This window comes from Diceros bicornis, chromosome 14 (assembly GCF_020826845.1).
Source record: "Diceros bicornis minor isolate mBicDic1 chromosome 14, mDicBic1.mat.cur, whole genome shotgun sequence".
Classification (NCBI taxonomy): domain Eukaryota; kingdom Metazoa; phylum Chordata; class Mammalia; order Perissodactyla; family Rhinocerotidae; genus Diceros; species Diceros bicornis.
In genome coordinates, this window is record NC_080753.1 from 40995385 (window position 1) to 41009271 (window position 13887).

A 13887-nucleotide genomic window follows, 5' to 3' on the forward strand; every position below is an offset into this window, starting at 1 on the left:
TCCTATTTTCCCCAATTTTAATCCAGCTTCTGAAACATTCTATTAGTGGTATTTGCCCTTTCCACAAAAGACAACACCAAAGTGTCCTGTGTGCTAACAACATAACTTAAAAAGAAAAAAATTCTACATTTTTATAAAAGTTGATTTAAAAAAAAATAGTATTTCAAACAGCAGAGTCACCAGAAGTACAGAGCTATCAAAAAAGTACACTTCACTTGGCATCCTCGGTGCCTTCTGCTTTCTGTGACTGGACCGTGGAGGCATCTCGGTTTTTCGCAGGGTTGTTCCCGTCCTTGCCACCATCTGCTTTCCCCTTTCTCCCTTTGGGCAGCTTCTCTCCCTTCTTTGCAGGGGCCTTTTTAGGCCTGGGCTCTGGTTTTGGGGGGGCAGGTTTAGCAGACAACCGTGCTGATCTCCTCTGTGGCTCATCTTTCACCTTCACTTTGTCACCTTTAGCATCCCCTTTTGCCTTTCTCTTGGGCATGGTGGCAGCAGTGCTTGGTAGGTGGCTTTGCCAGTCCAGAGGGCTCTTCTGTCTTCCTCACACTGCTCCTAGAAAGATTTCTTTAACAAGACACAAAAAGTATAAACCGCAAAGGGAAACACTGACAAATTTAACTACATTAAAATTAAAATTTGACTATATTAAAATTAATAATATATCAAAAAAGATAGCATAAAAAAGATAAGTTACAACCTGGGCAAAGATACTGATAACACATATAAATGACAAAGGATTAGAATCCAGAATATATAAAGAATTCCTACAGATCCATGAGAAAAGGACAAAATGAAAATTTAAAAACAATGGGCAAAAGCATTAACAAGTACTTCTTAGAAGAAGTATCAATGGTGAATAAGCACATAAAAATATGCTCAACCTCATTAACAATATGGGAAATGCATACGAAAATCACAGGATATAACATTTCACACCCATCAAATTGTTGAAAACTACATTGTCTGACAATATCAAGGGCACAGCAGATGCGAAACAATTAAAACATTTACACACTGCTGCGGTATGTGTTTATGTGTGTAAATTAATGTATTCACTTTGGAAAACAACGTGGCATTATCTAAACCAATTTCACTTCTAGTTGTTTACCTAGAGGAATTCTTGGAGGTGTGCATAGGGGACCCCTACAAGAATGTTTATAGCAACTCTGCAATTTCAAAAAACTGGAAACCACCCAATGTCCTTCAATAGTAGAATAGATAAATACATTTTGGTAATATCTATGCCAGAGAATACTATTCAACAGCAGAAATGAATAGATTACAGCTACGTACATGCAAAACATGGATGAATCTCAAGAACATAATGTTGAGCAAAAACAGTAAGTTGCAAAATATGTATAGATCCCTTTATAAGTATAAAATTAAATGACATGTTTAGGCCACAAGCATGTAGTAAAACTAAAAAAAGCAAGGGATAAATATAAACATCAGGACAGTAGTCACATCAAAGGGGGTTGAGAAGGGGGATGGTGGTTGGAGAGGGCATGGGGGTAAGTCCAGAGATAAGGGAGTGGGGGTAGCATTTTCTTCCTTGAACTGGGAATGGGGAGTGGGGAGAGGGAGGGACATGGCAAGTGTACCATTACTCTCTATATTTTACACAGAGAAATTTTATGTGTCTACTCAAGAATTAATAAAAACTACTTTAAAAAGGTGGGTAGCCCAGAGCAGATTCAGGGCTACATAGAAGAGAAAGTGATTTATTTTGAGTTTGGGTAGTTAGGTCCTGGACCTAGGGCCAGCATGCATAAGCACGGTGTGACTTTTTTAAAGCTTTAGGCCAAGACTAGCTACTCACACCTTCTGCCCACCTTTGAAAACGTTTCCTGGGGACTTCTGTAACCCTAGGCCCTGGCCTACTCCACGAAGTTTTATTTTAAGAAAAAAAGAAAATATTATCTTGTCTCTAAATTGCTCCAAAGTTTTGTTTTGTGTTTTTGCTGGACCTCACCATCTAGATATAGTGGGCAAACACGGTTCTTGAGCAAACTTAGATTTGATTTTTATGTTCCTTGGCTAACAAAAGTGACCACCTGTAAATGGTGCTAAAACATCAAATTATCTATTTCTCTCCCTATTTCTTCACTATGACTAGAATTTCTGGAAATTTTGCATTTTTCCTTCCTTCTTGAGAAACAGAGGGAGAAATGAGAGTTAGTATGAAGAAGAGGGAAGAATCAACGTGGGAATGTGCCTTAAATCAGTCATTACTTCCCTTGGTACCTTATAGGAACTTTGGAAACAGGGATTAAAATTGAGAGAAGAAACAGTTCTAATCTAATGTTGAACAGCAATTCACTGAAAAGCTAATGTCAAATTAGCTGGACCGTTGTCTTCCCTTACTGTGCTCTCTCCTCGCCTCTAAATACAGTATTCTAAATCACCGAGGGGCCAAAAAGTCCCTGCTGCCACAGAGACACGCTGCAATTCTCCTGATCCAGCTAGACCTGACCTGCTCTCTCCTGAAGACATCTTTCCCTAGATATTACCTGCATTTACCCCTAATTTCAGTCCCCCATCCTCTCTTCCTAATACACCACCAAAGAAATGTTTGAACAGTTCTTAGAGAATAAAAGTTTTTTTTTTAAATCCAAATTTGGACACAATAAAGAAAAAGAATTTTTAAAGAAAATAATTGAGAAGGATGCCAAAGATCACACAGGTCAATTTTGGGTATGGTGATGGTGTGCCCAGTAAAGGAACAGGCAGGAAAAGACAACTGTTGTTGTTGGTTTTTTTGTGTGTGTGAGGAAGCTCAGCCCTGAGCTAACATCCATGCCAATCCTCCTCTTTTTTTTTTTTTTTTTTGCTGAGGAAGATTGGCCCTGAGCTAACATCCATGCGGATCTTCCTCCATTTTACGTGGGACACTGCCACAGCATGGCCTGACATGCAGTGCGTTGGTGCGAAGATCCACATTATGTGGGACGCTGCCACAGCATGGCCTGACAAGCAGTGTGTCGGTGCATGCCCAGGATCCGAACCTGGGCCGCCAGCAGCGGAGCGCACGCACTTAACTGCTACGCCACGGGGCCAGCCCCAGACAGTGGTTCTTACAGTGAAGTAACCAACGTTGAGAGATATCACTTGGTCTAAGATTAGGATGACTTGGTTTGTACCTGTTGCCCAAGTATAATTAGTAATAATGCTCCCTTTCCCTCTCAAAGTGTGCCAACTTGGACAATAAATGATAAGGTCACCCTAAATATTCTGCATATATTCTCAGAGGCCTTTCCGTTACCAGAGAATGAGAGAGGAAATCAAAGGGTGAGCTTTTGTTCTAGGACACACTTCCCTAAAGAATGAACACTCCATACCATTCTCCTATCATTCCATCCCAAAATTGTGTTTCTTAGTCCATGTCCCGGTATGGGAACGCTCACAGTCTGTTTCCTGGACTCAGTCTTCTTCGTGTGAGATCCCTTGCAGGCCATCCCAAGAAGAGGAGCCATGATCACCACATGTCAAAGGCCGAAACACAGCAGGTGACAATAAAGATAAATTCAAGGAAAACAGGCCACTGGCTGAATGCTGTATCTGAGTATACAACTATGGATTAGTTCCTTGAGACTCACCTTTAGGAAGCTTATCAGGAGACCAGGTGGCTGACTCTCCAGAGACCTTACAACTGTAGGAGACAGATCCACAAATAATGAAAAAGGGCCATCAGGATAAAAGGTCATTTCATTTCATTTCCATCAAGCCCCAAGGGTTGGGGAGGGAGGCGCTCTCACCACACAGTGGTGTTAACATAAAAGAAATTATTTGAGGTAGAGTACAGGGGATTTTTTTAGGGCAATGAAACTATTCTGTATGCTACTGTAATGGTGGATACACAACATTATGCATTTAGCAAAACTATAGAACTGTATACAAAGAGTGAACCCCAATGTAAACTATGGACTTTAGTTAATAATAATGTATAAATATTGACTCATCAGTGGTAACAAATGTACCACACCCACGCCAAGTTGTTACTAATAGGAGAAACTGAGGTAGAGGAAGAGGAAGTATACAGAAACTCTCTGTACTTACTTTTTGCTCAATTTTTCTGTAAACCTAAAATTGCTCTAAAAAAATTAAGTCTGCTAATTAAAAAAAAAAACATATTTTAAGAATTAAAAAGAAATAATTTGTTAGGTAATAAAATATAGAAGTCATAGGATTACAAATATTCCATCATGCATGTGAAAAAAAAATTATTAACTGGCAGATAAATCTCATAAGTAACTTTAGAACTTTTGGGAACACAGAGATAGGACTTTCAATGGCATCACCAGGGCAAGAAATTATCAAGACAGATACTGAGGTTATTTTCCCAAGATGTGGCAACAATTTTTAAAGTTTTAGGAATCTAACAATTCCCCTTTGTTAAAATAACACTTCCAAGGACAAAATTATATTAAACAGAGAACAGAACAAGTTAGTGAAAGTTTTGAATCTTTATATTGCAAAGAACTGGACTGAAATTCTTGTGAAAGTTCTCAATTTAACTCTTCATTTAACCAGATCACTTGTTTTATAATGTGGAAAGGTATCTCTCTCAGCAGCCTCAGGAGAGAGGGAACACCTGCTCCATTCTTTTCTGAAAATCCTGTTGTTACCTAAGAAAACTTGCATTTTTTCATTAGAAAAAGACCTATGTGGTTTACATTAACTGGCCGAAATAATTAAAAAAAACTAATAGTGAAATAAAAAGCAAATAATATATTTCTTCTGCAATAGAAATATGCAAATGATGAGTAAGACAAGGAGATGTGGGTATGCGGAGATGTGGGTATGCTAAAATCTTCTGTGGGGTTAACTTCTGGGAATTCCCCAAACTGTGTCAATAACGTTCATAATGCTTCGATCTCTGTCTCCAGAAACAAGCTGAATTTGTGTCCCTGTCAAATTCGTAGGTTAAAGTCCTAACCCCCAGTACCTCAGACTGTGACTGTATTTGGAGATAGGGCCTTTAAAAAGATAATTAAGGTAAAATGAGTTCATATGGGTGGGTCCTAATCCAATGACTAATGTCTTGATAAAAAGAGGAGATCAGGATACAGCACAAACAGAGGGAGGACCCCGTGAGGACACAGCAAGAAGGTGGCCATCTATAAGCCAAGGGGAGAGGCTTCAGGAGAAACCAAACCTGCCGACACCTTGATCCTGGACTTTGTGCCTCCAGAACTGTGAGAAAATAAATTTCTATTGTTTAAGATATGCAGTCTGTGGTATTTTGGTATGGCAGCCCTAGTAAACTAACACAGAAGAGTGTCAACACCTTAGTGACCTATGACACATCTTGGATTAGATTACTTTTGAGGTTTTGCCCAGCTCTCACAATCTTTTTTCCATGTTTTTTTCTCTTTCATCATGAGTCTGTCTTCAGTGTCCATGGACCAAATCCCAACTCACCAAATACACACCCCAGCCCATCCCCAGCAAACACATGCAAGGCACATTTTTTGCAGCATCCTTTTGCTCCCTTGATTGTTACTGAACTGGGTTTCTGGGAGATAGTTCTAACTTGGGTTCTAGTCTCAATCTCACCCCAATGTCAGAAGGCCACCCTCTTCTCTCTGTCTCTTACTTTTGGTGAGATAGTGCCTTGGGGTTGGAGGGAAGACTCGGAAGAAGGTTACTAACACCAAGCTTAGGAAAGGGAGAATAAAGGCTATATTAAAAAAATAAAAGATCATCTGCAAGGTGCAGTGTGCTACAGGAGCAAGAGGCTGTATAGTGACAGTCACTCTCCAGGACCTATCTGTTCTCCATCTTCCAAAGGAAGTATCAAACAAGGCAGCCTGAGCCTCCATTTGGGGTTAAGTGAGGGAGACTGGGGGAAGGAGGGGTATTAGGGGAAGGTGAGAGAGGGCAGAGTGTCTAAAAGGGTAGGGCTGCTGCTACATCTTGCCAGAATGCACCTGGTTTGAAGAGGAGAGCCATAGGCTTCCAAACAACTGCCACTCATCTGCAACCAGTTGGCTTAGGGCACTCAGCTTCCCAGCTAAAGTACTCCTGCCCACTGGCATCGAAAAGACAGAGAGGGCGGATCCCTGCCATCTCCTGAGCCCCTAAGATCCTTGCCTCCTTTCAAAACACCACACTAACTCGCTTGTATTTCTGAGTGGTACAGAGGGGATTTTAAATAAAAATGTCTTAGACAAATTTCTATTGAGCACATGCCCAAGCTTATTATCTTGCTAACAAGGGAACCCACAAGATGATAAAACTATGGGTCTTTCAGAGAAGGTATGAAAATGGAGTAATAGGGCTGGGAAAGGGACTGCCTATACAAGTAGCCTGTTTAAAAAAAAAATAAAGAAAACAGCTCATTAGGTAAGGGTTGCCCTTTCTTTTCTTATGGCCATAAAACCATCACATTTATATCAGTCATTTGAGGGAACCTGGAGCAATGTGATGCGAGAGACTAGGCTTGGCTAACCCTTAGAAATAGTAATAACAATAATAATAATAATACACCTCAGAAGGAAATCCTGAGGATAAACCTGAGGCTATTAGGTGGAATATCAAGACTTCCTTCCCAGAAAAGCGTTTGATTGATCCAATGAACATGGAAGCAGGCTATGTGTCAGACAGAGGTCAGAGACCAAACACCAGGGCGCAAGGCCTGATTTTAAACTGGTACTGCTACTAACTTTTCTCAACCTTCAAGGCAGTACGCAGAATCCACAGTTGGTCCATTTCTTAACTTTGGGATTTTTTTTTCCTTCTGACAGGGAGAGCAAAAGGCCAAAGTGTTGGAAGGCTCAGCTCTTCGGTGTGCCCTCTGTGCGGGTGTCCTGAAGGTGAGGCCTCGTAAACTGGGGGGGAGGGAGGAAGAGCCCAGGCCAGGCCAGCCCCACCTGCCCGCCACCACCTCTTCCAGGCCACAGCCCTGCTGCTCCAATCCTCTTAAATCCCCTCTCGCCTCCCTTTTTTCTGCCCTCGAGCCTCCGTGGGGACCTCTCATCGCAGGAAGGCCCGCGATCTCTGTGACCCCACCTCCCGGATTGCGCCTTTCCCCGACATTCGCACTCGGAGCCCGGGAGAGAGTGCGGTTACTCTGGAGACGGGAAGGCAAGGCCGGGCTGTCGATGCCGAGGTCCCCACTCACGGCCAAGGCCGGACTGCAGGGGGAGTCCCAAGCAGATGGAGGGCGGCGGGACCACCCGCATTTTCCGGAGACTCACACTGAGGCCTGCGAGGTGCTCACCCGAGTCGCGCGGCCGTCCGCGAGGCGCGGGGCTCCCAGCTGCGGCCCTGGCCGCGCGTGCCCTCGGCTGGGGCAGGGCCGGCGCGCACCGCGGGAGAGTGAAGAAACGCACGGAGCCGGGCACTGCTGGGAACAGGAAGGCCGGGGAAGCCGAGGATGCGCTTCCGGGGCTGCGGGCGGCGGGCCGCCGTGCGTCGGAGCGGGGGAGAGCCGGCTTCTCCCCTCGCGATAGGTGTCTCCGCCTCCCGGGCCGCGGGACTCAGGATCCACCTTGAGCAGCGTCGCCTCAGCACCATGGCCCCAGCCGAGCCAGACAAGAAAAGGAGAAGAACGTATTTATGAAGGCGTGAAAGATTTTAAAACTAAGTAAAATAAAATTTTAAGGAATTCGTTTCATAATGGGAGGAAAACACATGTTTCCGCCCGGTTTCGAACCGGGGACCTTTCGCGTGTGAGGCGAACGTGATAACCACTACACTACGGAAACGCTGCGAGAGCAGCTTGCCCAAGTCAGTGGTTCTTCCTGCAGAACACGCCTCTCCTGCCGGGACCTTGCAAATGTGCGTCGTTAATATGCGCGTGTGTCTGTGTACCGTTCTCAAACCAGAGAAGCGCAGACCAAGCTCCTGCAGCGATCTGAAGCTAAATCCTTAATAATTTATTCTGAAAATAACCGGATAGGGGAGAACAAAAGAGACTTTAATCTTTAGGAAGACCTTTCACTACTATTTCTCAATCTGAATGTCTATATTTAAATTCCTTCCCCTTTGCTTAATATGTTGCTTCAAACCCCTTCTTTAGCTGGAGTGGACTGGCGAGGCTGGGCATGACGCGGGGACAGCGCACGTTTGTCTGCCAACGCTTTGGTTAGCGCCACCGCATGGCCGGACGCAGAATTTGCTCTACAAAGGATTGATGATCTCAGCTGGGTCAAAAGCGGCGCTTTCTTGCTCCTGAGACGTCTGGGCAAACTTTGCCTTGCACAAATTTTCTAAGCCCATCGAATTCCTCGGTGGTCGGCAGACGAAGGAAGTAAAACGACATCGCCTACGCCGAGCCAGCCAGGAGTCGAACCTGGAATCTTCTGATCCGTAGTCAGACGCGTTATCCATTGCGCCACTGGCCCCGCGTGTAGGTGGGCTACGGGCTGACGTGTGTTCAATGGAAACCAGGCAGCACCGGTCCACCCGGTGGGGTCTGTGCTTGGGCCTGAAAGCTGCGTTGTTCTCGATAGCCCTGGCTCCCCGGCGGCCACTTCTGCACGCGCCCCCACGTCTGTGGTCTTTCCTCAGTCTGTCTCTGCCGACCGAAAAATGGCGGTGGGAGGCAAGCCCGGCATCCCCTCTGCCCCAATATTACCTCTCCATTCATGCATTTATTCATTCAACCAATATTACCGTTTCAGGCACTGGAAATACAACCGTGAAGAAAACAGATGTGGTCCCTGCCCTCAGGAAGATTACAAGGCTGTAGCTCAGACGATAATAAAACACTTAGTAAGTAAAATACTGGTGATAAGCACGTGGAGAAAAAAAAATTGGGAAAGAGAATAGGAAACCCAAGCAGGGAAGGTGATAAACGACAGAGAAATGCGGATATCAGGGAACAGAGCGATCTGGGACGGGGGAAATCTCCAGGGCAAAGGCCTGTAGGTGGGAGTGCGCCTGGGATGTTCCAGTAATGTCGGGGAGGCCAGTGCTGAGTGGAGAGGGGTAGGAGATCTGGGGAGATGACCTCAGGCCTTGTAGGTCCTGGTAAGGACTTTGGCTGTTACTCCGTAGGAAATTGGAAGCCGTTGTAGGCTAGCGTGGTCTAACATTCTTTCTTGTTTCTCCTTAGGTCGTTAACAATTTCTAATTGTAGATGTTAACCACATTTACAAAATAACCTTCAGAGCAACATCTAGATTAGTGTTTAACTGAATAACTGGGTACTACAGCCTAGCCAAGTTGACACATAAAACTAACCATCACAGTGGTCGACCGGTCCTCCTCTGTCTCAGTGCACTCTTCCTGCAGTTTCTCTCCCAAGCATATGGAAAATGGCACTGTCTGCCATTCCCACATTTCTTTACGTTATTGTCAGCAGTCTGTGACACATAGATCTGTGCATTCTCCAATTTCAGATGTGTGAAACAGAGCCAATGTGAGGGGCATTTCCATGGTCCCTGCTGGTCACATTGGGAATTGAGTAGAAGATAGGGTTCACACCCAGATTTCTGGAAATGATTGCTCTAAGTCTCAGTTTTCTCCCAAGACTTGTCTCTAGCTTGTTAACTCCTTTGACTTCCCAGAATTTCTGTGCAAATTTTGACAGCTGCCAGTCAAAGGAAAAACCCAAACCAAGTACTGTTGGCTCTGCTGTCTTGCTGAATATCTGCCACAGTTTGGTCAAAGCTATACAAGGTGTGACTGTGCTGTTGATGATTATATTGGCTACAAGCACACTAACAATATGATGGCTAATTTTATAATATTAAAGAAATGGATGCTTATTTCATGGAGTCTCAAACTGTGTGTTGATGTTACTGCACAAAGGGCACCATCTGCTCGCGGTGAGACAAAAGCCAATCATCAAGAGGCAAGATGGTGGAAAAGAAAGGGCAGTTTATTACAGCTTGCTAGCAAGGGGGAAGATGGCCGAATAATGTCTCAAAGAACCATCTTAAAGGGGTACGAAATCTTACAGCAGTGATATAGGCGGGTGGGTTATAGGGGAGGAGGTTAGGAATGTTGACCTTCTGGTGTTACAGACTGGGAGTGCCACACCAGATCTTTCAGTTTTCATTGATGATGGCTATCAGCATAGACTCTCTGTTCGGGCGTCATCACATTCCTAAGGAACTCTTAAAAGAACAAAGTTATCATCTTATTGCAGCTGGGAGGTACGTGCACAAGCAGAGGTCATGAAATCTACAGAGCAGTTAGGTCTGCCAGAGGGTGCATATCCAGCTGGGTTAGTTTCTCAGAGATCATTCAAAGTTACAATAGGGTTTCTTTTCTACAATATGGCTTCCCTTATGCCAACCTTTTCTTGAGCCGGTATCACTGAGTTCATGGACTTTCAATCTTTTTCTGAAAATAGGAAAGCTGGCAGAGTCATAGACTTTTACCTCCCTCATCCCCCCATCATGTATGTAGGCAGAGGTAAGTGCCAATGGCTGCCTTATAGTGTGACAGAGAAATCCTTCAAATATTGATACAGTTGATTTCAGCATTATCACCACAACAACAAAGTTCAAGCAAGACAGTCAATCATAATTACAGATTTCATTTGGGATGTCACTTTCATAGCTACAACAATTTATAAACTCTTCAGAGTTTCATTATAGCCTTTTGTTCAAATTATATTCCCAAGGACAGATTTATTTTACAGAGAATAGAACAAATTGGAAACAGTTACAATACTCACACAAGCCCCCACGACAATGTAGAAATTCTTGTGAATGCTTTCAATTTGACATTTTATCAAAACAGATCCTTTGGACAAGTTTTAGGACAAGAAAGCTTCTCTCCCTCTGTAGCTGCAGAGGAAAAGGGACCGCTCCTTTATTTCTTTCCAAGACTAGGTTTTAATTGTAAAGCCGTGTATTTTTAAGGTGCGACTCTGGAATTCCATTAGTTTAACAGTATAAGCAAGAAGCAGGCAGGTGGAACCGAATTTTACGGAAAGAAATGGGATAAGGAATGACTGGAATTTTAATTAAAAACAGCGAGATAAGGAACATATAGCTTGCTTCCTGCAGGGACCAGTTCTTGGTGCTGGAAGTGGTCTGATGTAATTGTGTTACAAGACCCGGAGGGGTGTTCTCGTGTAAGTGTGGCCGGTTCCGCCTCCCCTGGTCTCCTCCCGGCGCTCTAGGTCATGCTTCACCCTCGGAAGCAGGAGCTGCTGAACTCTTCCCCTTCCGGGCAGTTTCTCGAAGACTCCCGTGGCGCGCCCTGAGGGTTCAGGCTAGTGCCTACGTTTTCCTTACCCAACTCCCGCGCGAGGGGAGCTGTTTTCCTATAACTACATGGTTTCTTAGGTGTTTGGGGGCAGAGCCGAGGTTCATCTTTAGGGTCTGAGCAAGCATCTGGGCTGCTCGTGACCCTCAGCAGTGGGAAAGTGAACGCACAAAACAAAAACAAAGACCATTCCTTTTCCTTGTCGATTTGGGAGCCAGCTGACGTACTGGCTCCGTGGCTTAGCTGGTTAAAGCGCCTGTCTAGTAAACAGGAGATCCTGGGTTCGAATCCCAGCGGGGCCTTCTGTGGTTTTTCCTGCCACAAATAAAAGAGATAGGTGATCAACATGTAATCTTACAGATGAATTTCCACAACAGTGTTTTATGTGGCTCTGAGGGTGGACACTCTTATTGTTCACAGAAAAAGAGACATTTGAATTTGATTTTCTTTCGGAAGAATTTCTATCTTTCTTGGTGTTCTTATATTTTTATTCCACGTGTAATATTTTTTCAGCAAGTACAAAAGTAACCAGGGAAAACAGAAGGCAAAGTCACCAAATTAAACCTAAAGCAACGTCATAGTCTCTGGCTATTCTATTCTCTTTCCTGGGGAAATCCCAAACAGATGCACTCGCATCTGCAGGCTATATTTTTTAGAAAAGTCAGCCTCCAGAATGATTGATAAATGTGTTGTTCAGAAGACTGCAGCATCTCAATTCATAGCAGCCACTAAAATCCAACCATATAACACAAGCTGTAAATAACTATTTAAAAAGGTGGTCTTGTGCTCAGAGTTTTTTGGAGGAAAATCAAAGAGAAAACAAATATTTGTAATTGTGATTTTGGAAAAGAAGGTGTCAGGGAGAAGCATTCATTTGATTGTATATCAGAGTGGATAGCCCACTAGAATAGGCAGGCTTGAAGCTGGCAGCATCCAGGCTGACTTGAAGAAGTCCAGGAAGGGCTGAGGTGCCTTCTCTCAAACTTGCCAAGAGGGAGGAAGAAAAACTGAGAAGTGGGAAAGAAGTCCAGACTTTTACTCATAACTGGGCCTCTTTACACAGAAACTCAAGACCAGGGAAATGGAAATTCGCTGTACCTGTTACCAGCCCTTTCACTCGTCTCCCAAGATCAAGCCCCCCACCACGTGGCACAGAAATTTCCACCAGCCTGGCTTTTACCTCTGTAGGTACATTATTTTATGTAGATGGTCAAGGGTTGAAATATGATCTCCTGTCCTATCTGTGGAAAGAAAATGTCTCAATATTTTGAGGACTAGTTTAGAAAACAACTCTTCTTTTATGGAGACTTTCTCTACTCACTCTGCATCTTTATTCCTCACTTTTCCTTATGGGCATCAGACAGCAATGGAAAGGCGGATCCCGTTTTTCATTACGTCCTCCTATCTTCTGTTCATGAAAGCCTTTTTTCCAGGCCAAGAGTACAGACCTCCCTGAAATGGTAAGGCCAGCTGGGTCACGGTGCAGATGTCAACACTAGACCGTTACTTCATCCTGTAACCAAACCTGCCTTAACCTTCACCCTCCTGCTCCATCAGGCTCCAGGAACGCATTTACAGGGATGCTTCCAGCCGAGTGGCCCTCAATAGATTGCATGATCTGTACCATTGAGGTAGTGGTACTGGCTACTGAAGCTATAGAATATTCCAGGTGAGGAATCTAACCATCTCTCCCCAAAGCTTAAAATTCTTCCTAACTCTCCGTACAGCAATCATGACAGTGATTTATGTGTACAAGCGGAAATGGTTTGCAATCAAATGTTTTTTATCCATTCAGTGCCTGTTCATCCAAGGCCTATTACGTGGCAGTTTCCATGCTAATTACATACAGGTCATGAGTTCTGCCCTAAAGAGACTGGTGGGAGGATAAGGCAAACAATTCAATGGCAATTGCAATATAGTGGGATGTGATACCACTAGGAATGGAGAAAACTGTGGGCCACACTTTGATACTTAACCCAGACTGGGTAGAGGTAGAGGAGGTGGGGAAGGACTTCTTGAAAAAAGTGACACCTAACCTGAGCATGAAGGAGATGTAGATTTTATCCAGGCAAGAGAGTGGACCAGGGAGAAGGAGAGGAAGAGGTGCTACAGGCAAAGGGAACAGTGTGTGCCTAGAGGTGAGAAAGAGAATGCCCAATTCAGGTAAATGGAAGCAATTAGGGAGGAGGTATGCCGATCTTGAAACTTTTCTTTGCCTAGAGATTACCGTAGGCCCTTAGGCATCCTCATCATGTGTGACCTCATGAAGACCACAGATGGACTTGACAGTTGATAAGTATCATGTCTCATGCTTTCTTTTAAAAAGACTGTGTGTTAACAAAGCGGTGTGGATGACATTTGAATTTATAAGCTGTGGATTAAGTAGGGCCTCTAGCTGGGCTGCTGATGTTCTTCTGTGGGCACATGGGGCAAAAGGGACTGTATTGTCCATTTCATTGTGTGTAGCAACACTCATCTACTTGCTTCATATCTGTTTCTGCTTCCAGCCTGTCTACTCCTCAGGGTAGGGGCTGTACCAGTCCTGTTCACTGCTGGATCTCCTGAGTCCAGCACGGGCACTGGCAAACAGTGGGTGCTCAGTTATAACAAAAAATATAATTTGTCAGGCATTTATTATTTGCCAGGCATTTTTTGGGCATTTATTATTTGCCAAGCACTTTATACATACTAAGTCATGCAACCCTCACAGCATACTAA

At 44.1% G+C, this 13887-nt stretch overlaps 1 protein-coding gene and 3 non-coding genes across 5 annotated transcripts; 1 reads left to right on the plus strand and 3 right to left on the minus strand.

Annotated features, from left to right (window-relative positions):
- Positions 1-7624, minus strand: HMGN4 (high mobility group nucleosomal binding domain 4). 2 transcript variants are annotated; one of them, XM_058555063.1, is made up of 3 exons: positions 7200-7321; positions 3597-3649; positions 1-564 (listed from the first exon to the last, which is right to left on the minus strand). In XM_058555063.1, the coding sequence occupies exon 3, from the start codon at positions 482-484 to the stop codon at positions 212-214; it is 273 nt and encodes a 90-aa protein (XP_058411046.1). In that variant the 5' UTR covers positions 485-564; positions 3597-3649; positions 7200-7321; the 3' UTR covers positions 1-211. The 2 variants fall into 2 exon arrangements, with proteins under 2 accessions (XP_058411046.1, XP_058411045.1); XM_058555062.1 differs by having other exon boundaries at positions 479-564; positions 7223-7624.
- Positions 7625-7636: 12 nt separating this feature from the next.
- TRNAV-CAC (transfer RNA valine (anticodon CAC)) lies at positions 7637-7709 on the minus strand. The gene has a single exon. It is a non-coding gene; the product is annotated as a tRNA-Val (tRNA).
- Positions 7710-8275: 566 nt separating this feature from the next.
- Positions 8276-8348, minus strand: TRNAR-ACG (transfer RNA arginine (anticodon ACG)). Its single transcript has one exon. It is a non-coding gene; the product is annotated as a tRNA-Arg (tRNA).
- Positions 8349-11397: 3049 nt separating this feature from the next.
- TRNAT-AGU (transfer RNA threonine (anticodon AGU)) lies at positions 11398-11471 on the plus strand. The gene has a single exon. It is a non-coding gene; the product is annotated as a tRNA-Thr (tRNA).
- The last annotated feature ends 2416 nt before the right edge of the window (positions 11472-13887 follow it).